The 23,075-nt window shown below is 34.1% G+C and overlaps 1 protein-coding gene and 2 long non-coding RNA genes across 24 annotated transcripts in view; 2 read left to right on the top strand and 1 right to left on the bottom strand.

Moving 5' to 3' along the window:
* LOC106155827 (uncharacterized) overlaps positions 1–11,942 on the bottom strand; it is a 62,890-nt gene extending 50,948 nt beyond the window's left edge. For 7 of the 15 annotated variants that reach the window (XR_015333190.1, XR_015333192.1, XR_015333186.1 and 4 more), the window contains exons 1-2: positions 11,833–11,942; positions 3,903–4,113 (exon numbers count right to left, since the gene is read on the bottom strand). This is a non-coding gene — a long non-coding RNA (uncharacterized LOC106155827). Of the gene's footprint in view, positions 1–3,902; positions 4,114–4,344; positions 4,364–5,565; positions 5,590–8,881; positions 8,902–10,412; positions 10,492–11,832 lie in introns of those variants that run through there. The other 8 variants (XR_015333182.1, XR_015333185.1, XR_015333181.1 and 5 more) reach the window with 8 other exon arrangements.
* Positions 2,124–4,449, top strand: LOC147763545 (uncharacterized). Its single transcript, XR_015333202.1, has 2 exons — positions 2,124–2,864; positions 3,896–4,449. It is a non-coding gene; the product is annotated as an uncharacterized LOC147763545 (long non-coding RNA).
* LOC106177113 (ribosomal RNA processing protein 36 homolog) lies at positions 9,464–21,287 on the top strand. 8 transcript variants are annotated; one of them, XM_013559798.3, is made up of 9 exons: positions 9,464–9,631; positions 14,179–14,295; positions 15,544–15,620; positions 16,174–16,251; positions 16,380–16,446; positions 16,794–16,898; positions 17,818–17,892; positions 20,437–20,554; positions 20,789–21,287. In XM_013559798.3, the coding sequence occupies exons 2-9, from the start codon at positions 14,185–14,187 to the stop codon at positions 20,914–20,916; spliced, it is 759 nt and encodes a 252-aa protein (XP_013415252.2). In that variant the 5' UTR covers positions 9,464–9,631; positions 14,179–14,184; the 3' UTR covers positions 20,917–21,287. The 8 variants fall into 8 exon arrangements, with proteins under 8 accessions (XP_013415252.2, XP_013415254.2, XP_023932877.2 ...); XM_013559800.3 differs by having other exon boundaries at positions 9,608–9,631; positions 14,184–14,295; XM_024077109.2 differs by lacking the exon at positions 9,464–9,631 and adding an exon at positions 11,876–12,007.
* The last annotated feature ends 1,788 nt before the right edge of the window (positions 21,288–23,075 follow it).

Raw genomic sequence — 23,075 nt, 5'->3', positions numbered from 1 at the left:
AACAAATCATGTCTGTCCATGAAAAAAGCCATAGCTCTGAATACACTTAAAACTTAGATTTAGTACTAGTGTTTTTTTTTTTTAATTCAGATTTATGAATTTCCTTTTCAATACTTTGTGTGTTTCTGTGTGAAGCACGTGCCAGTTCACTTATACTGGAAGTCAAATATATATAATTGGTCTAAACCACTGCGCCACACAACATGGAGACCCAGCAATGCATGCATGGTCTGGAGAGCAGTTACCATCTGGATGACATAACTTAAGCCAACATTGCATAGAAATCAACACACACTGATCATCTATCAAAACTCACACTGTGCAAGGCAGGCCTGTTTTACATATGATACCCATGAGAACCTAAGGTTTGATGTAGCCATGATACAGCACTCCTATCATAAATAAACAATATGGTCCTGCCACCAGATTTGCCACATTCTTGTACTTCATGTTGTAACAGATGTGTTTCGATGCCATAACGATTGGTGTGCAAGTACGACCTTTTTTGTCCTCCACTCTAAGACCTTTTGCTTATTTTCCAAGAATATTAATTGCCTATCCTGCTGGCAAAGAAAATATCATCGCCTCTTTATATATGCTACAGAAGTACTAAGTGAAAAATTAATATGTTTCAATTATTCATTAGCCAATGACAATATAACTTACAAAGAATGATCTTAGTAACATTCAGTGAAGTTTATTATTACAATTTAAACTGTCTTAAAACTATCTGCCCCATGTCTGTTAAATACAAATAAACAACTCTTGAATAGATGACCTATTACAGGGTATGTAGCTATATTCGAAAGGTTTGCCGTTTTGAAGGTCTGCTATTCTGCTATGCCAAAGGTAGTAGCAAAAGACACATCATCTATAAATTTTTAAAGATGATGCTCAACCAGGCAATGTAGTATTGCAGGGCATAAAAAAAGTAATTTAAAAAGAGATTATCTTTATGACAGTTGGGTAGCCTTCTGCATTACTAGAAGCTAATCTTATACTTCTTTTTTCCTATTTGTAGTTGAAATTTATGTAAATTTCCATGAGTTAAGTGTTTAAAAGAATTCAGGTTGCTTGGAGAGACTTGGAATGAGTAACTTTTGCAGGGCACTATTGATATGAAGGGACCCTGACATGAACTTTTTTGCTCACCCCAGTCTAAGAGCGGATTCTCAACGAATTAAGCCAGGCTTTACAAAGCCGGTGACCTAAAAATGGCGGACGTACATGAAAGAAAAACCGCCTAATCTTTTAATAGTCTCTCCGCCTCTCACACGCCTCCCCACACGTCGTCCCTGCGGGGTACAGTAATTAAATCTCGGCTCCGAACATTAATATTTCCGTGAATATCTCTGGTGATATTATCTCCGTAGATAGTCGATTCATTGCTGCTCTATGGGCCAAATTATTCCTTTTTCGTCTCTATTTTCAAAGATAATAGAACAGAAGAGCTTTTTTCCTTCGATCGCCTTCAGCCGCCATGCTTTCTTTACCACGAGTTTAACTGATGAGCATGCGCACTTAATATTTCTCAGGTAGCTTCCGCATGGCGAACGGAGACGCGATTTAATTACTGTACCCCGCAGGGACGACGTGTGGGGAGGCGGAGAGACTATTAAAAGATTAGGCGGTTTTTCTTTCATGTACGTCCGCCATTTTTAGGTCACCGGCTTTGTAAAGCCTGGCTTAATTCGTTGAGAATCCGCTCTAACTTTCTAACAAGTTTTCAGGCTTGCGTGGCTGTTAAATTTAGTCGTGCATTTACTTAAGGTCATTCTGCTGTTGGTGCATTAATTCTAATTAATTAATTAAAGTAATTAATCTTTATTTTATTTTAAGTATTTTTTATCATTTAAAGTCCAACATCTTAACTTAATTTTGTACTTTAGCATTTTATGTAATCTACAGAACAGCGAATGCCAGATTTCAGATGTCAGAAAACATTTTCGAACCTTCTGAAAGCTGACCCAATTTATACAAAAGTTCTGCTGCCCTTTCTAGATAAAAACAGTCACCTGCATATTGGACATAATTCACACATATTTATAATAATGCCAATGAAGGGAATTTTCTATATCTAAAAATATACTGAAAGAAATATCACCTTTAATCACGGTTGTTTGACAGTTTCATGCATATTTCTAAATAATAAAAGAACCATATGACAGTTTCATGCATATTTCAAAATAATAAAGGAACCATTTCTAAGAGATTCTTTGTAATGCAGTCTTGATTCAATCTTTGTGCCTTGGCATCTTGGATACAAATGGGACATGATTGGTATGTTCTTCCTACACCTCTAACAATCAGCTATGCATTAATTCAAACTTCAAAACAGGGTTTTTCCACACTTAATTGAAGCATGCATACAGTTGGCCATCGGTTACATATCAATTTAAAGGGACCTAGCAAGCTTTTGAACATGTCTCAAAGTAATTTATCATACAAAGCTTCTCTTCCTTTCCAGTTCAGATCGTAAAATTAATAAAACCCCCTAAAATAGAAGTTCACCTGAAGCATACCTGCACACCTATCAAAAATTCTGGCCCATTGGTCTGCTGAAATATGAACATTGCAGGCCTGACAAGATAATGCCACCCAAAATTTCATTTCAGAGAGATTAACCTCATCAAGTTTAAAGGTAGCTATGGACATCATTTTTTTAGTTATGGAGAAATAGGTTCTGTAAAATATGCGAAGTTCAGTTCATGGTGAAAAGTAGGTCAAATATAAAATTTAATGTCACAGTAAGATTGCAAATAAATGGCTTCCTATTCAAGTTCAATAGTAACTATGGGCATCTCTCTGCCCGTTTTGGAGATATCAGGATCAGAAGTTTTGCAAAGTTCAGTTCAGAGGGAAAAGTAAGTCAAATGTAAAATCAAAGGTCACAGTTATATTGCCAATATATGACTTGTTATTGAAAAATTCAATACTAATTGGACATATCTTTGCCAGTTTTGGAGTATTTCACTTTCTATTCTCACCAATGTACATTATGTTGTTGTACTTTTTGATATAGCACAACTCCTAAACTCTATAAAAAACAAAACAAAACAAGAATAAAAAAGACAACACCACCTGTAGGAGTATTTCAAATATAATTTTCACCATTGAACACTGTATTTTTTGATAAAAGGCAACTGCTGAACAAGAGATAACTGTACTGAAATGAGTTTTTCCCATTTTTAACACTTTTTTACATAAAACAAATTAACCCATTTACTTTCATTTTTATATGATCAAATAACAAAAATTTCCAGTATGCTCCATTCTGAGATTCTGAACACCATGAATGATTGAATCTGAGTTTTTAAGCAAAATATTACATGGTTTTCATGTTATTGGTATAATGGTGTAAAAAAACTAGGCTGAAAAAGTGGAAAAGCAGCATAACTTTTGTCAAAATGGTCCAATCAAGCTGAGTTTAAAACTCGACCTGTATTTTGTTAAGAGTGATCACTCTTGTGAGTTTCAAGACAATAGGCCATCAGTTCCCTTTGATATGTGTTATCAGAGGTGCATACATGCTGAAAAAAGCGTAAAAACAGCATAACTTTTGAAAACATGACATTTGATGAATATTCATCAGTTCTGAAAGTTTTAAGCCAAAAGGTAAAAAAGTTTTCCACTTATTGTGCTATCGGTGAAAGTGCACAGCAACGGTGATGATGGCAACGATGCATCGACAGACACAGGTGACGGGCCCAGGTGACAGCTATATGTACAGACACATCTGTGTCTGTACATAACAAAATGGATAACGTTAAAAACATCCTCAGTGTTACACTTAATAAACAAGAGAGAGAGAGAGAGAAAGAGTGAAGATCTGTACATGTGACACACAAATATATCAAATTAATCAGGGATTGCAAAATCTGTTTTATCATTTTAGAAAATACCTGTGATGTGTATTTGTGGCCAAGCTGCTGAAGGATGAAGAGGGGGGATTTACCACATCATTGCAAAGACCACTTGGTACTGTCATTTCCATGTTATTTGCATCACTTGCCTGCTGCATGTGTCATGTCCAACAACTACAAGCAAATTGGCTGCTGAGCTCCATGTGCTAGTGCCTGACTGATACCAACCTCATAAAGAAGGGACCAGAGCCTGAAGAGAACATATTAAGTGTTCATTAATGAAGTTATTGAGAAGTAATGCAACTTGTTGCCAAAACAAAGAAGAGTACATATTAAGTGTTCAATAATGAAGTCATTGAGAAGTAACTTTTTGCCAAGTGTTAAGATCAGAGAGCTAGGTGAAGATTCATCTGTATCACATTAAAGCATTTTTGACTGATATTGAGAAAGTAATGTCAAGTTAATGTCAATGTTTCCAAACTCATTTCCCATAAATAAGGATGTCAGCACAATCTTCTGATCTATGATAATGAAAAAACAAGCACTTACAATTTCATTTAAAATAAATTATATCTACGCTACATTACACTTGTGCATTAGCATGTAGCTGATAATTCTTTTCATGACAAGGTACACAATTGGTATTCTCTTCATACAGCAGATAAATTTCAACTGCTGCAAATAAAAGCCAGGGATTTTTTTTCAATCACTTAAAACTTCAACTGACCCATATCAAGCATGTTTGGTCTAAAATGCCTAAAGGAAGCAGCATTTCTTATGCAAAATCAGAACCATGTCATTTGGAATATCAAGTGGCAGCTTTTAGACTTCTAACTACCTAGGGCAAATAAAAAGTTCCAGTTTATTTGCTTGGGGTGTTTTGCCTTCTTTATCAGCTATCAAAGAATAAGGTTATTTTTAAAGAAATTATGGAAAAGTTATTCTTAGCATACAACATACAAAATCTGACATCCTGCAAGACTCGTGACAGTTAACACATAATAGTACTTATTTAGGGTCATACTAGCGGAACACAGCTTTTGTTGAAAGGGGGAAAATGGCATACCTACCATCAGGGTCATAACAGGATCATTTTATACCTTTTGTGAATAAAAGACGAATTATGTTCCAAACTGGAATAGATCGTTTTAAATAGAAATACTGAAAATTTCCAGTCCAGTCATTTATTTATCAGGCACATTCTTTGTTTATTATTGAGAATGTTAGAAAGCTTGATGTCCATGTTTAAGAATAAATGTCAAAAGTGGGTGATTAAGAAGAACAAATATGATTAACAGAAGGGGTCTTCATAAGAAACCATTGCAAAGATGCCAAGAAGTTTATATAGGTGATAACATTATTGTACTACATGGTTCCACAAGCAACCAGAGTCATTCGAAACAATCTGTCCATTAATGGAGTAGCAAAATGAGCCTTCCTTCAGGCTAGGTGGAAACTTAGCCATCAAACAACACATCAAATAGTAGTCTCTCCAGGACCAGTTAGCATTGTACTTATCAGAATAAAATCAAATTATTTTAGAACATTCTGTGATTTCTTAAGACTGATAAAACCAGAGTAAATCAAATGTAGACACATTTGAGAAAGTTTCAGAATAAAGGGACCTAAGTAAACTAATCTCTCCAAAGATTTTACCAAAACAGCCTGCAAGGCTAATAGTACAGTTTCAGCCACTATTTACCTTATACCATACTAAGCAGGGTCTTGTTTTGCTGTAAGGTAGACTTATTGTTGGTCCAATTTATGTTCAGAGGTAGTGAAGTAGGACTTAGGGACCAGTCATTATTTAAGTTGGAGGGGAAGGAAACTTGATAATCTTCCTGGCATCTTTGCCATGGTTTCTAATGAAGACCCCCTTCTGTTAATCATATTTGTTCTTCTTAATCACCCACTTTTGACATTTATTCTTAAACACAGACATCACGCTTTCTAACATTGGAGGCCCCTGGAATTTTTAAGTGAAAATTAGGGGGGGGGTCTTGAAATTTGAAAATGGGAGATAAGGGGGTCTGATATTCAATTTTTCTCTGACTTAAATGCTTATTTCCCTGACAATTCACCGACCTTGAAAAAATCATTTTCCCTCATACTTATCAAGTAAGCTGGTAACCCTGTACCAGTTTTCTTTTTTTTTTTTAGAATGAATAAATTCTGTAGTATTTACTATCTATATAGAGTGCGTACAGTGAAGAGAAAAAACAAAAATAATGATAACATTCAAAATTTATTTTGTAAAGCAATTCAATTTGCACATGAAAGTTTTTCATTGAATTGCCCACATGAGTGGAGTGTTTTTGATATATTTCTCATGCATATTTCTCATGCGGTTCATATATATTCTTTATTGAAGGAGGGGGAGGGGGCTGAATTTTTAAATTTTTCTATCAATCCATAAGTGGGTTCCTGGAAAAATTTTAATGCTGTTGCGGGGATGGGGCTTGAAATTTTCTTTGGCCCCATTCAGTATATGGGACTAACTAGTCTGAGGGTCAAATATGGCCGACCCGCTTGAATACTTCGCCATGAAATATCTATTCAGTGTCTATTAGCAGATTAGAAAGCAAGTTTTGTAGTGGGTCACCATATTTGACCCTGGGACTAGTTAGTCCCCTATTCTGAATGGGACCTTTGGATTACAGGCATTTTCCTCTCCACCCTCCCCTCTCTGACTTAAACAATTACTGGTCCCTTATAATTGTAGCACTAAAGGATAGTCAGCATCATAGGGCAAATGTTAAGCTGCTTATTTAAAGTATGTCTATTAGCTTAAGAAAAAATAAGGCAGTAAGGTTTCCAAATGGACAGACATTAAATGAAATAAAAAACTGTAAGAACTTAAGAAGACATCTTATCAGTTAAAAAATGATGAACAAACAATTCATTGATGACAAGCACAAAATGTTATTTTGGTCAATTTGATGAAATACATTATGCTCAACAACATCATCATAACCAATTTAATGGTGTATAGTAATACTGCTACCCTGGACATTCAGATAATGTAACTAGCATAGGGCTTTATATCCATGAGAGCTTTATACCCATGAGGAGTATAATACGGAAAGAAGCAATTTTTTATGGTGTTCATCAGTAAAGGGGGCACAGCGACAGCTACGATGACCACAGGCACAGGTGATAACTACAGGAGTCTACACACTTATAGGATCGGTCCAATAAAAGGAGATCATTCATGAAAAGAAGGGCTTTTGGACAGAACTCAAGAAAATAAGGAGCTGTTCAGAAAAATATATAACAATTTTAGATCAAAGTTAATGTCCCTGTCCTTGGTTTACTTTTTATTATGTGTAATTTTTTCTCTATAAGGGTATCACTTTAGGTAACATGTATTAGCTCAACACTGAAAAGTGCTACCTGATGGCATATAAACAGAGGCTGACGCCGTTTTTAAACAGCATTTATATACTGGTAGCAGTCGTGAAGGTGTGGTAGTTGAAAACTATCTCAACATATTCCTGAGTCTCGTAATGTGACAGATACCACTAATGCTGGCCTAGAAATGAATCCGGACAGTGTGACACCACTTCAAAGTCAAAGATATTGGGTACTTAAGAATTGCATTACATAGAGACCACTGAGGTATCTATTATTCACAGAACAAAATAATGCCTCCACAGGAAAGGGACCATAATACTTAAATATCATTTAATATCACAGTTACACTTCAAATGTTATGTCATTATCTTAAATCAATAAGTAATCACCAAAGTAATAAGCAACTTTTGGAGGTCTCAATATTCACTCAAGGATTTGAATAACATCAATGTGTTTAATATGACACAATTTAAGTAATTTTTAAAAGGTGACAATGAATTCAGTTTGTCTACCAGTTGGTATTCTTTGATGGGGGTGATTGAATTTTCTCTGGGATGGGTCTACACCAAGCAAGCCCTGCTACTTATAAACATTTCTGCTCTCTGACAGGTAAAAAAAAACATTACATTGGTTGATTTGAGTTGACGTAAAAATATTCAAGTAGGGCAAACAGCCACAAAGCTGGTCATTCAGCTTATCATATGATCATATAACTGGTTTGAGCACTATTGGTTTCAAATATAAGTGAACCGGCACTGTTTACAGCACCTGTCTCAGGAAAAAAGCATCCTTCATCATCTGTCTAATGTACTGTTAAGCGCATCTTGAAAATGATCATACGTGGGGGAAATAAACAGATGGAAATTATGATAATTATGATAACATTACTTTAAATATCAAGTAAAGTTAGTAAAGATTATACACAGCAAGATTTAAAAAGAGGATAAAACATAATAACAACAGCCACTGCAATAAAAAATAACCTTGTTTTTTTAAGTTTAAATTACATGCTTAATTCCGTGTCTGGTAAAATAAACTGGGAGAACTTGTTATAAAATTTTGGAAAAGTAATTACATTTCACAACAGTGAATCAGTGCCCCAAGTAGTGAATAATAACTACTTGGGCACTATTACTTATCTCCCTCAAAGGAATGCCCACATTTTATAGAGCAAGGAGAAATTTTTATGTGTAAATACAGGAGACTGTATGATCTCCACCATCTGTTGCAAATTTGTCACAAAGTTGAGAACGTGAGTTGGTTTCTTTTCCCATGGCACTTAAAGACAGAGAGACATCCAAAAATCAATACCTTTTCAGTTGGCTCTTGTGATCAATTACAAATTCCATTACATGTCTATAAACTAAGCATATAGCAGAAAAGCGCTCGGAAATTCCATAAATTGTAAAGTACCAAGTTTCGACAAGTTGAAAATTAAAACATTTGAACATCCATTAGGCATTAAAACTTCTTTTCATATAACCTGGTCTTATAGGTCTATACACATATCACCTTGAGTCTTAAAAATATATGTGTCACACCTGGAACTAATAAACCTATATGTAAACAGGATTACTAAAAACAATGACAAAGTTTTATAGGACACTAACCACCAGAGTCAACATTGCCAAAAGTTCCCGTTCATAAGCCCTTGTCACACCTACCCAATATGTAACAGTTGAATGAGGCAAGACTACAGCAATTTTCAAAGAGATTAACAAGAACAAGTAAGGATTACAATGCTTTGCCCAGGGTGACTGTTCAAGGTATTTGTAATAGCATCCCACAGCATGCAGGTGCAAGACAAAAGCCCATACCTATAGTCACTCTACCTGACCCATGTAAAGTCCTATAATCATCTTTAATATGTCTGCTAGAATGGCTTATTACTGGGGACCAAGCTTGAAAGTGTGGGAAAATAGGCCAGGTGTTCTTCAAGGGTAACTACCACAAAAAGACTACTTACAATGTGAATAGATAATCCTGGTTAAGTGGCCCTTCTAAGCCCAGTCATTCAGTTGACCAACCCTATTAAAACAATTACCAACTAAAACCTGATGGACCACAATATTTGTACCACAATCTCAGAATCGAATAGAATAGTCCTTTTTTTTCTGCTGTTCCCACAGTAATTTTCCTCAGATTTGATAATTATATGCCTAAGCTGGTCTTCTTACATCAGGGGGCATGTATTATTTCTCTACATCAAGTATTATACGTATAAAATTAGATATATAGCTATTCTAAAGCACCTCTGCAGGAATTTGTATACCTCTACATGTGCACTGTATATGGGTATTGTTATAAAATGCTGGTGGGAGATACTGGAAAAAAGACTACAATACGGTTGATGGCCTTCAGTGTAATCTAATGACTCTGCATAGGATGAAAAGCTTGGGTTACTAGTAATAGAAGTAAGTCTCTTTTCTTTAAAGTGGGCTGACTCAATCTTAAATTACATAAAGAGGAGATTGATCATTCACAACATGCAAGGGGAAATTACTATTTTGAAAGGGATTGTCCATGTCTCTAAACTTCAAAACCTTATGTTAGGACCATAATAATAGAGCCTCATACATCAACCTAGAAAGGTTCTTTTATACATACTGGAGTATATTAGAAAACACAGTATTTAAAAGGAAAGTTTTAAGTTAAGATAATTTGGCACACATCAACCGTTCTCTCTCTCTCTCTCATTAATAATGCCTTAAATGTTGCACTGAAAAAAGTAAATAGATCTGATGAAAAATTATTTTTCTTTTTGTTCTTATTATAAATGGCTTTGCTCTTTTTATTACTATTTTTGGATGATGTCAGCATTCAAAACTTTTTTTTTTGAAAAATGATGTAACAAAAACAAAAAAAAAAATATACTCATTGCTTTAATCCATGTCTTTTTCAAAATTATAAAAATTATTTTAAAAAACAGACAGGACGGCAAACTTTTATGACAATAAAAGTTATAAATTCCATAAGTTTATTTGTCAAAGAATGTTGCTATTCCACAGGTCTTACAACTTATAAATTCCACAAGCTTATTTGTCAAAGAATGTTAGTATTCCTCACTTCTTTATTTCATGTTATTTTTGCCAATTGTAGTATCTCATTAAACATAAACCATAGGCCACTACCACCATCAGTAATGATTAAAAAAAAAGAAAATAGGCCTGTGTGACTACAATAAAGAAAAATTACCATGATATACTGCAAGGGTCTCAACCAATGTGTAACAATCGTGGACAGGTCTGTATTTTCCAATTCATGATAGCGCCACCTATCAGAAGAAATAAAACTTATCCTATCCACTTTAGCACAGGAAAAAATGCACGCAAAACTAGGTTACTGGGATAACTATGAACAGGTTGAAGGTTACAAATTTTTAAAAGTATAACTTTCAGTAAATCAATAGGTCAAACAACATGGATTTGGTTAGTGTAAATCTTATATCAATTATTATTACTGAATATTAAAATCCAAGTTAATTAAAACAGAACATGATTGGCAGGTGGTGGGCTTGGTAATAGATTATTTTAGGCTGCATTATTTCATGGCATTTACCTGTTTATATGATCAGACAGTATTACTTATACTCAGGTAAGTTTAAAAAAGTGGTAAATGTTTTAATTTTTACACTTTGTTCCTTTATCTAAATTATTCTTAATTATCTCATGTCACCCCTTAATTAACTACCCAATGTGGCTTTTACTTTATCAATCTATTTGAATGATTTGAAATAAATTATTGCTGAATAAAATGAAAATTGTCTGCTTTTCACACCTGTTAACCAAAGGGCCCATTTTCACCAAAACTGGATATCTTTATCCTATGAATAACACTTTCCATTAAATAAAAATGTTATCCTATGGATAGGATAGCAGTCATTTTATCATAAAAAGTTTCATTATTTAGACTTTTACTAATAAAACCAGTATTTATTATTTTAATGTTTTATTCAATCACCTCACTTGTTATTCTGAGTAGTGTAGTGTGGTTTTTAAGAAATAAATAATAATATTATTATTATTATGATTATTATTATTATTGCCACTGGATATTGCAATATCAGAGAAAAATATTTAGTGTTTGAAAACATTACCCACAAGATAACTGCCCAGATTGCAACAATTTTATCTAATGGATAGACTTATTCCATCAAAAGCCCAATCCATGCAGTGTTGATGAAACTGGGCACGTACGTTCCAATTTGGCCAAGACGATTGCTACCAAACCTAAGACTAATGGAACTGCGGCTTCAGACTAGTACAGCCATCTATTGACAGTTTCGTATCACGACACTTACCCTTGTAATTTCGTCGGCATTTAACCCAAGCTAAACTAGATATAAAATACATTTAACAGAGGGTTATAATTGGTTATATATCTCCTAAGCACAGAGTTTAAGTAATTCTAATTTAAAATTGACGGCAATATGAACTTACATTAAAACGTAATGTTTGAGGCAGATGTTAGCTTTGCGAAAGAATTTTCCACATTTACTTGTTATATAAGAATAATAACCCCGAATATTTTGTGAATATAGCTCAGGATAATCGCTTGCCCCTTCTACATTGGCTTCCACTTGTGCTATAGTTTAATTTGCAAATAAATTACTCACCAGTCACCGTACAAAGCCGCCCTTGAAGACAAATCCTTTTTCCTCCAAAGTAAAAGAGCACTCTTTTTAATACAGAGACCATAAATTGCAAAATACTCCACGAGAACTATTTTGACGCCTCTGTCTGTGTTTAGTTATTTGTAATCACGTTATAGGAAAGCCGTTTTACGATAAGGTAAGGTAGGTGTTAGTGACTGTGTGTATGTCACAAGAAATCAGGGCCCGACCTCAACTCTCTGCTGTAGGGCTACCAGCTGCCAAGATGTACGTGGTACTGGTACTAGTGAGCCATTGGTAGCCCAAGGTTTTTGGAAGAATATGCTGTTTTATACCAGGACTTAATTCAAGCACTTGCCCAGTCGCACAAAAGGTGTCAAAATAGACTTGTCCTATTCCAAAATCATTTTTTTATTTCAGTTTGGGGAGGGGAGAGGGGAGTTGTACACTGTTAACAAGTAACTTTTTAATGATGTGTGTTGGGGGGGGGGGGGGGGGGGGGGGGGCAAAAACTGTTTTGGGGCATTACTTTCCACCAGCACCATCTTTTCTCAATGAATTTGTGTGTTGACTTTGAGCAATGTCTGCGCTACTCAGATAAATTAGTTTGGCAATGCATAAACTAATTTTAAGATTTTTTTTACTTGAAAATTTATGCCTTCCAAATATTATGAGAGCTGAGGTTATTCCCTAAGTGAAAATTTGCTGAAGTGTCATTGGTTGTAGAACTAAAGGTTTATTAAAAAAAGATAAAAAAAATAAGCTAGTATACTTCCATAGTAATTTTTTTTTTGAATAGCAGATGCACTGGGCCCACCCTGAGCTTCAGAGATAACTTGACACTAACCTCTTCACTATAGCCTATCTTCAGCGTGTCAAGTTACCTCTGACCACATTCGATTGCCTCCGCCGCCCGCCAATCAAATTTAAAGCCCGCACTCAATGCCTCATTGAACGATCTAGCCAATAAACGCGAACGAGTCAAAGCGCGCTTTGTTCAAATCCGGACCAATCAAAGATAAGGCTGAATATCAGGGACTTGCCGTAACCTGTGGGCAGCACGCAAAATACATCATCCCTCAGTAGATAATTATGCAGGGCATCAAACTGCTCTGGTTTCAATTCCGATATACTCCATGCTTTCTTTGTGTACGGTTATGCACTCGGAACTACTCGGATGTCTCCGCACTCGACAATAACTATGTTGTTAGTATGGAGCTTGCGGAATCAGCCGAGGATTGCCGATTGACGGTCAACCAATCAGCGTTTTCACCAAACTTTGGTGAAAAATTTTGAAACATGGATTCGATTGGCTTATATAAACTAGGTCAAACTATTTTCGTCAGAGGTAACTTGACACGATGAAGATGGGCTATAGTGAAGAGGTTAGTGTCAAGTTATCTCTGAAGCTCAGGGTGACTGGGCCCGATGCACTGATCAAACTAATAAAGTGACCACATAACTTAATTTTGATTAGCATTAAAAATCAAAGAGTTACAGGGAGGGGGAATACTGCAAAAGTACCCAAAAGCTTTTATGATGTTGACCTAATTTTACTGTGTTGGTTTTTACGTCCCCGTAATTGCAAATAATGGAATATCATGATACTTTTAAGGTAAGGTATACCTCCATACCTGTTATATAAATAAATTTTCCTCTTGCGTCATCTGACATGTCTGAAGAATTGCACAGAAATTGTAACAAGTGCTTTTTACTAGTATAGATAATAGATCATCATTAATACCGCAGTGCTGATTTGGACATACAGGGTGTTTTTAACAGTCAGTTTAAATATATGTCTGAACAAAAAATGCAGCACAATCAACAAATTGGAGACAGAAATTGTTTCAAATGGTTGAAATATCTTGGAAACATCTATAAAATTGTAGGTAGCCTGATCAGGCCACTGGCAGGCAGGCACTGGTAGCCAGACCTGGTAGTCTACTAACCCGGCTAGCGGGCTTAGCTACCATTAATATCGAGTGCTGGATATCTTAACGTGATAATAAATGCATTCCATGTACATGTAGCACTCTTATCAGGCTTGTAGCTTGCAATTTCAAAGGGGACCATTTACTATGAATCTCTCAAGTGCTTTACTTTTAATTTGTTATAAGAGATAAATAAAAAAAGTTTAAAAGGTTTGCCAGACTTAAAAATACATCCCTAAATAACATATTTCTGTGAATTTCTTTAGATGTTAGACTTTTTTGGAGGGGTACTTGCTACTCTTTATGAACATATCAAAATATTTTGGTTCTTTGATTCTTTTACAAGCAGTTTTCTATACACCAAAATTGGCAAGAACCCTGTTCAGTTCTAAACCTGTATTTGTCATAATCTTGTTAGAATAGGATGGATGTACACGACAAAATTGCCACTTCTGAAATAGTTCCATGGAGAGAGAACAGTGGAAAGCAAGGCGAAAATGAGGATGAAGAACAAGAAGAAGAACCAGAAGAGCTGGTGGGTATACTATACTGTGCAAACAATATTTTCATATATTTTCCAAAATGTTGTAAAAGATTCTGTAGACAGAAAACACTGTAAGTTGACCCTATAGATGTTTAGATGCCTAGGTGTACATGTGTGGAAACACACAAGTAACTGTCCAAAGGGACCCACTATTTTTCCAATCAAGATTGTTATCAGCAAGGCTCTCTTACCTCAAGTTCTTTTGCCTTTCAGCTTGGGTGGACAATGTGACTATGCACGATGAGAGAATTTTTCAAACTGAAACTAGTCTATTTTGTATTCTGGTGAATTTTCCAAAGTGAAAAAATTACTTCAGCAGAAAATATGTCAAAATAATTAATGATGACAAAATTTTAATGTTGATATTGTATTTTAGTATTATTTCAACAATTTTACTGACATGTCACAGGCTCTTACACAGCCTATTATATAAACAGATTAAGCAAACATTGGACAACAAGGTTGTAAAACACCAGAAGTATAACAATTGTGAAACCTTTTACCTATCAAGCTGATTTTAACTGCATCTGCATTTTTACCAAATTAAGCAACTCAGTCTCAGCAACTGAGCAAATTTGAAGTAAAAAAAAAGTACTTTTTAGCACTTTAAGACAAGCCTTGAACATCACCAAAATACACAAATACTAGTACATGCAGATAGCACAAAAGATTAAATAACTTGGAAAATAACCCAACCATGTTGGTTTTTAAATTAACCTTCCTTTTTACCAAAAAAACAATTGGGCAAATATAAAGCAAATAATATAATTTGTTACTTAGACAGTAAAGAAAAGATGTGTCTGATGGCAACAACAAATATATGGACAGATACAGTGATCAGAATATATGCAAACAGCCTTGTAGTTTTATGATTGATTCTAAACTTAAAGTGATAATAACTCTTCGTTTCGGTCAAAAAATGAGTTTTCCTGGAGTAAACAACAATTTTCCCATACTTACCAATGGTTAATGAATCCATTTTTACATTCAAAGTTAGTCCCTGGTTTTTTTCTAAAAAGTTTGGTTTTTTGTTAAAATCTCTTAAGAGATTTTAACAGAGTATAGCCATCAATGGAGGTCACGTGGTCTAAAGACAAGCTCAGATATCAGAATAATAGCTATAACTGCCGTTTTTATGGTAAAACAGAATATATTATATTTCTATGAGTTATTCACAAATGTTTTTATTGTGAAATATAGATCTCATACGAAGAGTTATTATCCCTTTAATATTTCCAGGCAGCCATAAAAGAAGAATTGTCTCACATGCCATTTGAAGAATTGCAAAAACTCAAAGAAAGACTGGGGTCAAAACTGTAAGTCAGTGATATTTAATTATTAATAGTGTAACTCTGTCCAGAATTTGAGAAAGAAAAAAGAGGGAGACACCAGTTATAATGTGAAAAAAGATGTCTGAAAATGTATAGTATATATAGTATATATAATGTATAGCAAACAAGGAAAAATATGGTAATTACCCCAAAAATGTGAACCACATGAATTAATTATTATAAAAGGAGTCAGAAAGTAAACTTTTTATTGTGTGAAAAAGATAAATATCCAAAAAGTAGGGAGATTGAACACTCTAAGCATTTTCAATTAAAATTTAGTAATTACCATAGACACTAATGACTATCTCTACTCAATGACCTATCCTTTACAATGTGGAGAAGTGCAGGAATATGCATTGGGTACCCATTGACATGATCTAATTTTATTTGTTGCTATCTTAATTTTATGAAGATCTCTTGTCAAGCAATATTTGTTTCGTAGGTTTGTAAGTTGATATAAAATTAGTTGTTGCTTTTTATTGGAAAAATGTGTTTCATTATTAGAGTGTATAAATAAAAATAATAATTTATAATTCAGGTACAAAAAGGCCTTGCATGGGAAAGCTAAAAAGAAAGAAAATGGAAAGAAAACATTTAAAAGGGAAAACAAAAACAGGTATATTGTTCAGTCCTTGACTCTTAATTAATAAGACTTAAGTATAATTTTCAAGATGAAATTGCTTCTTTATTATAAATCAGTCGTTGACAATGAACAAACTGAAATCAATCTATAATATTTTCCAGGCCTATGGAAATGTCAGCCAAGAAACCTGTTGGCAGATTCAGGGAAATTGTTTCTGTAAAGAAGAAGGTTTGAACATGTTTATAGCTTTTATATTAAAAGTTTAGTAATGTTAATGTACATTTTAGGTTTGCTTGTTTTTACTGAACCAAGATGTTTAAGTCAGTGACCACATGCACCTATTTATTATGTCTGTATAAGATTCAAAAGTCCTTTTTTATATTTACCAGAACAAAATACATGTAGAAATCGATAACCAGGTCCACAATTTTTTTAAAAGAATATTTTTGAAAAACTTTTCGTCAGTCAAATTTTTTTAAAAAGATTTTTTCTTAAGTAAAAATTTTTTAAAGATTTTTTACTGATATATATATAAACCCTTAATAAAAAAATTGACTTGGGTTTCATAACTGCAGATAAACAGAGACCCGAGGTTTGATGATCTTTCAGGAGAATACAGTCAAACCATATTTCACCAAACATATTCATTTCTGGATGATTTGAAATCAAGAGAAAAAAATGTAAGTCAAATTTGAAATTTGTTATGTGATTGAGATCAAACAACGGGGGAAAATTGGAATTGTTAAATGGAAAATTTTATCTTGTTATTGCACATATCAATATGGTAATGTGTCATGAAATTTGTACAGAAGAAACTGATTTAAATAAGGAAAATATTGTTTTGGTCAAAGTTCATTCAATGGGAGGTGCTGAGAACTTCCAGACATTGTATTCTTTGAAATTCTGTTGTTTTGGACCAGAGTGTCTGTTCCTGGCTTGGCACCTTATGTAACCTCAAAATTCAAGAGCCAAAAAAACTCCAGATGGCCAATTTTAAGATCATTTGAAGTTTATGAGGTGTTGGAAATTCAAGGCACATTACCATATTTACTTTGTCCATTTGAACAATTATTGCTTAAAAGGTGCATTAGAAGTTGAATTTTTGCAAGAAAACCCAACCAAATACCACCATATAGTAGCAAATAGTATAACTTAGAAAAATACCAAAGGACATCAACATATTCCCCAGGAAAATGATGTATGAATGGATAGTTTCTGCTTTCTCTCTGTGCTATATAAATCTCACAGCAGACACATTTGAAAAAGTTTGCATTGTGCATGCAGCTACATTCATATGTGGGAGGGAGAGAGAGAAAAGATTTTGCAATGCACATTCAGTACTGTGCCATTAAGGGGACTTTTACAAAATGAAGGGACAGATAAATAAAACAATTTCTGACCATTAATTTTTTTGAAGATGCAGTTTAAAACTTTTTGTCACTCCACAAGGATTAAATTTGGTTTATGACGTGGCATGTTGATGTTTAGTCATTTATAAACTAGTAGAAGTGGTTTATATGCATTATTGAGAATCCAAGCTCTCTTTACATGTAACTATAAATGGGTAAATTCTCACTTCCAATTTGATTATTTAACTAGAAACTCTTAAAGCAGCTGAAAAAGGAAAAGGACAATGATAGGAAACAACAGCTGCATTACCTTATTAATAGAATGGTAAGTATCAATGTTATAATAATTGCCAATGTTTTATTATTTATACTTGGAAATAATTTATATTGAATAGCTATTTTGAATAACTGCTTTGTTACACTTATTTTCTTGTGTCTGTCCCTGTTGATTCATTCGCTCTCAGAAAAATCAGTTCAATAAGTGCCTAACATTTTTTATGTCCAGATACTTTACACATACCATCACTTGCATTTGTTGTCATCTGCGACGTTTCCGTGCACATTTTGTCGTTTACACAATTTTTGTTTTATTATTTTATTTTTGTTGAAAATGTGTTTTATTATACTCAAACTTTTTGTATGAATTTATGATCAGATAAAATGTTTTTTTCAGCATATATTATACTATATGCACTACAGACATACAACTTTAAGGAAAACCAATAGGCCTATTGTTTTCAAATTTATAGGAGTGATCAATGTTACTAAATTACAGATAAAAAAATCAGCTTGATCAGATCATTTTTTCTAGAAATTATGCTTTTTTAGCATATGTTATACTATATGCAGTACCAATAACACATTTCATAAAACTGTTTGACCTGTTGCCTTACAGGGCTGATGAATGTGGCTTACGTACAGATTGAGTTTGAAAGCCTGCTTGATCTGACTATTTTTCTTGAAGTTATCCTTTTCTTTCAGCATTTATTATACTTTATACAATTGACATACCACAGTCATGGAAAAGCATTCCTAACATCCTTGTTCCCTGATGTGCATAATTAATATTTGACATTGACTTAAGCATAATGTATTATTGCATCAAAATTGGCAAAATAACCTTTTTTTACATCATAATTTTCTGCTTTTTGTCTGGACATTTGACAACTATTTTGTGCCACCATTAAAACTATTAGAAGAAAACCGTGTTACTTATTATTTTCAAAACATACTATAAGGGTTCTTATGACTTTAGTACAGCTCAAATTGAAAAGCAAGCTCAATTGGATGATTTTTCTTGAAGTTTGTAATATTGTATCAAAGTTGATAAAAAGCTGCATTATGCACAAGCATATTATTTTAAGCCTTCTGTCCGTACGTTTGACAGTTTTGCTCCCTTGTTTTGTTTTGCTTTAAATTTACTTTCATCTAAATATCATTGCTGGTTGAAAATTGTTCACTTAAAAAAATCAGCTATATTGGATTGTTTTTAGGGAATTTATTGATATTTAAATTTTTGCATGTACTCTGCCAAGGTATGCCCCTTAAGAGTCATTGAAACAAGACACATTCGTGCTTGAGACATTTTTCAACTCCTGACATTGACAACTTGCTGCGGCTGCTCCGCTGTTTAAATTGCAACTGACCATTGGGCAATTACTCTTGATTGGTTTTAAAAGAGGCAGCAGGTTAAAAATATAGTGGATTGACTGGTTATTATGCTATGAAAATGGGGGTGCAGGAATAAAGGCCTTGCAGAGGTAAAATTCTTGGGGGTTCAGATCAGGTGAATGCAGAGACCATTCGGTTTGCACCATCTGCTGATCAGCCGATAATAGAATCTATAGTCAAGCCATGTCATCATGATGTTGGCTGTATGTGGAGTAGCCCCATATTGTTAGAACCATGGCAAATCTCAATTCTTACCACAAAGTGTTCTAATTTCCTTCAAAAACTTATTGAGCACCACAATAAAATGTTCCTCTGTAACAGCACCTGCCTTCTAACCTACGTTTTCAAACTAAAATGGTTCAATTATTTTTAATAGTTTAAATATGGCCATCCAGGCCGTGCATTAAAGAGAGTGCAAGGGGCCCTGAAACACCTTGTCTTGGCTGCTGTGCCCCAGTATGCATGGTTCACCCATAAAATAAATGTCCCATACCAAAAGAAGAGTATGCCAGGGTGATCAACAACTTCACTTGTTGAATTATACGAAAAGAATAATTCTAATAATAATCTTAATGATGATAACTTTCTAAAAACTTTTACTTGTTGAATTCAAACTTTTCCTGACTGAAATTTCAGTCATTTAGAATGTGCTTTAAAAAATGCATCTTTTGAGCTAGAGACATCAGATCAATGCCTTTTAAATTGTTATTATACCTCAGCCTCAAGGACATGTAATCTTGTCTCATTTTTGTAAAGTTTTTTTTTTTTACATATTGCCCTGCATGTCCGACTTTTTTTCTTGATTTATACAATTTTAAACAATTTTTTTGTGAAATTTTCATACTTCTCATTTTCAATGTGTGAATTTGTATTCTCATGGACCAGAAGCCTTGTGCTAGTTACATATTCCTAACATCTGTGTTACCACTTGTGCATTATTAAATTTTGATGTTGACCTTGTTGTTAAGCATTATGTGTTATTGCAGCAAAATTGACAAAGTAATCTATTTTGTTCATCACTTTTTTCTGCTTTTTGTCTGTACATTTGACGCTTTTGCTGCCTTTTTCTTTATTTACTGGGAATGAATTTTTTTCAGTAAAATCTCTGTATATTTGCTAGCTGTAATGTCTTGTAGTCTAGTTACAGATAATTATTGAAATTTCAATATATATGCTGATTTTAATTTCTATTTGCCAGAATCAACAAGAACGAAGTGCAGAGCAGAAAAAATCTGAAAAACAATTTCAGAAAGAAATTAGGAAGAAGGAACATGAAGAAATAAAGCAGGGCAAGAAACCATTTTATCTGCGAAAATGTAAGCTCTTTTCTTGGCTATTGAATTAAAAATATATATAACTTTGACTTGATGCTTTAAAAACTAATGTATATGATAATTTCAAACCTTCACCTTTCTTACATCAGTTAATAACAACCCTTGCTTTTTTGATTATTTAAAAAATTACCCTACAAAATTCCCATGAGTAATGAGATTGTAACCATATTTTAAAAAACAATCTTTCAAGTTTCAAGAATTTTGCCTTTATTTCAGCTGAGCAAAAGCAATTGCAGTTGGCTGACAAGTTTAAAGAACTGAAAAAGAGCGGAAACTTAGAAAAATATCTCAACAAAAAGAGGAAAAAGAATGCATCAAAGGACAGAAAGAAACTACCAATTTGACCATGAAAGCAACCATTACCAGATCATAATAGCTGCCATAAAAACAGTGTGACCCCTTTATGCTGAAGTGTTCTAATGAACAGAATCATGATAGTCTCAGTCTGTTCAAATTATGTATTCATTATTATTACTATTTCAAACAAAAAGTTTATTCCAGAGTTTGTGAACAATCATAGCCAAAGACACTTTCCACATACCTATTCTCACAATAAAAAAAGATAATACTAGTACTTGCAAATAATTTTATATGTTAGATTAACATGTAAGTAATGAGAGAAAATATTAGTAGGTTTTGTTGATTTTTATAGGAATCATTGCATTTGACATACAGCATTTTTTTTCAATCTAAATTAATAAGAATAGCAAACTTTTCCATTTCTTTTTAAACAGGCTTACCTTTGAAGACTCATTAGATGTATACATAAAGTATATTAGGGCACTGCCCCATCCCCACCCCTCTCTCTCTCTCTCTCTCTCTCTCTCACACACACACACACACACATACATATTTTCAAATGAATCCAGTGGTTAACACTGGGGGGGGGGGATAGAAACAATGCCCTTTTCTTATAAATTATTCTGAGAAGGCCAATTAAATGCAGAGATTAAGTGCAGTATCCAACGGTTGAAGCTGTAGCGCCATTTTTGGGGGAAAAAATAGTTTTCGGTTTTGGGATTTTCTCAATAACCAAGACAGCTTTTCATGTGATTCAAAAAGCTTGGTGAAAGTACTACAGCAGATACCCCGAGGTGTAATTACTGGCAGCGCCGAGAATTAATTACAGCTTTGGAAGTAACTGGCTTGCGCTACCTGTAATTAAGCCGTGGGGTATTCAGGGCACAGACCGTTATCACAAGATACCGCAAATAGATTTTTAGAAAATAGATTTTTTATGTGAAGGCAGCCTTCAGTTGCATTTGAATGTTTTATGGGCTTTCCTCGTTAATCGAGAAATTTTACCCAGGAGCTACTTTCTCTGTTATCGGCAAAGTGATCAGATGAAATTGTTTGTATTTGTCCAGAGAAAGTGGCTGTCACTTATGTCAATATGAATTTTTGACAGGTAACGAAGTAGGATTGTTTTCTCGGCATTTGGTCATTGTCAGTTCAACATAAAAATCCAGTGATTACTTTAGAGTACTAGCTCTCGAAATAGCAGCAAAGATAAAAGAAAGGCGCTTTTGGCTAAAATGACAGGGTGTAGGTGAGTTTTGAAACCACGTGATGATTGCAAAAAAAAGTCTATATATTCATATCTTTTGAAGTAGATTGCGTGTAATACCAGTTCACTCACCGTACTTTAGGCCAACATAAAGTTATTTATCAATTTATTTTATGACTAGGTCTGATGTGTTGAGGAACCACGTGTTGTACAGGGGTATTTATATATGGTTTTTCTCCTGGTAGATCTTTCTTTGTCCGACTGAACAAAAAGTGGTTTTCCCCACCTGCAGCGCATACTCTCTTTCAAAATTTTCTTTGTTTCCTCAGGAAATGTACTTTTAACACACACTTTACTCTTCCCCATGGCTTACTCAACTTCTTCACTGCTTAGCCGATGTAAGACCTATGACCTGTTACCACACAGGTAATCGGCTTATAACTCATTAATTTTGCTTTGCCCCCTCATGGCAACGGTCTTTACCAACTGAGGTGTGGCCCATTCGTCAGTCTGACTGGGGCGCATGCCAATTCAAAAACTCATCAAAAGACATTTTTCTGTGTAAACTAAAAAAAAAACATTAAAAAAAAAATTACATCCAATGTTAGATATTTTTTGATTAATATAAATACACAAATAACTCAAAAACATAATTTTAAGGGCATTTTACCCTACTACACATCTGAAAGAAAAGATGCCCTAAACCCCGTTTACACTGGACGGTGACTTTTCTTTGTCCTTAAGTATGGGATAAAATAATTATAATACTTCACATGCTGACCATAGGCTGATGATTGAGCATTCATTTTGCAACCAAAGCGACGCTTGTGCCTCATTTCTACATTCGGTTATTTGTTATAATCTCTTAAGAAATTATTATAGAGATTAGTCATCTATGGAGGTAATGTGATCCAGTGGCAAGCAAAGATTCCAGAATAATTGTGCTAACAGCGGTTTGATGGTTGAAAAGAATTTATTATATTTCTATAAGTGGTT

This window comes from Lingula anatina, chromosome 2 (assembly GCF_051362555.1).
Source record: "Lingula anatina isolate TDL-2025a chromosome 2, LinAna3.0, whole genome shotgun sequence".
Classification (NCBI taxonomy): Eukaryota; Metazoa; Brachiopoda; class Lingulata; order Lingulida; family Lingulidae; genus Lingula; species Lingula anatina.
Note: the sequence above shows the minus strand (reverse complement) of the source record. Positions and strands in the feature narration are given on the sequence as shown.

Excerpts from the sequence above, each read along its gene's own strand:
- LOC106177113 (XM_087006500.1), top strand. Across the intron at positions 14,296-15,543 it reads AAGAAGAACCAGAAGAGCTG|GCAGCCATAAAAGAAGAATT; the intron begins GTGGGTATACTA and ends TAATATTTCCAG. Across the intron at positions 16,447-16,793 it reads TTGTTTCTGTAAAGAAGAAG|ATAAACAGAGACCCGAGGTT; the intron begins GTTTGAACATGT and ends TCATAACTGCAG.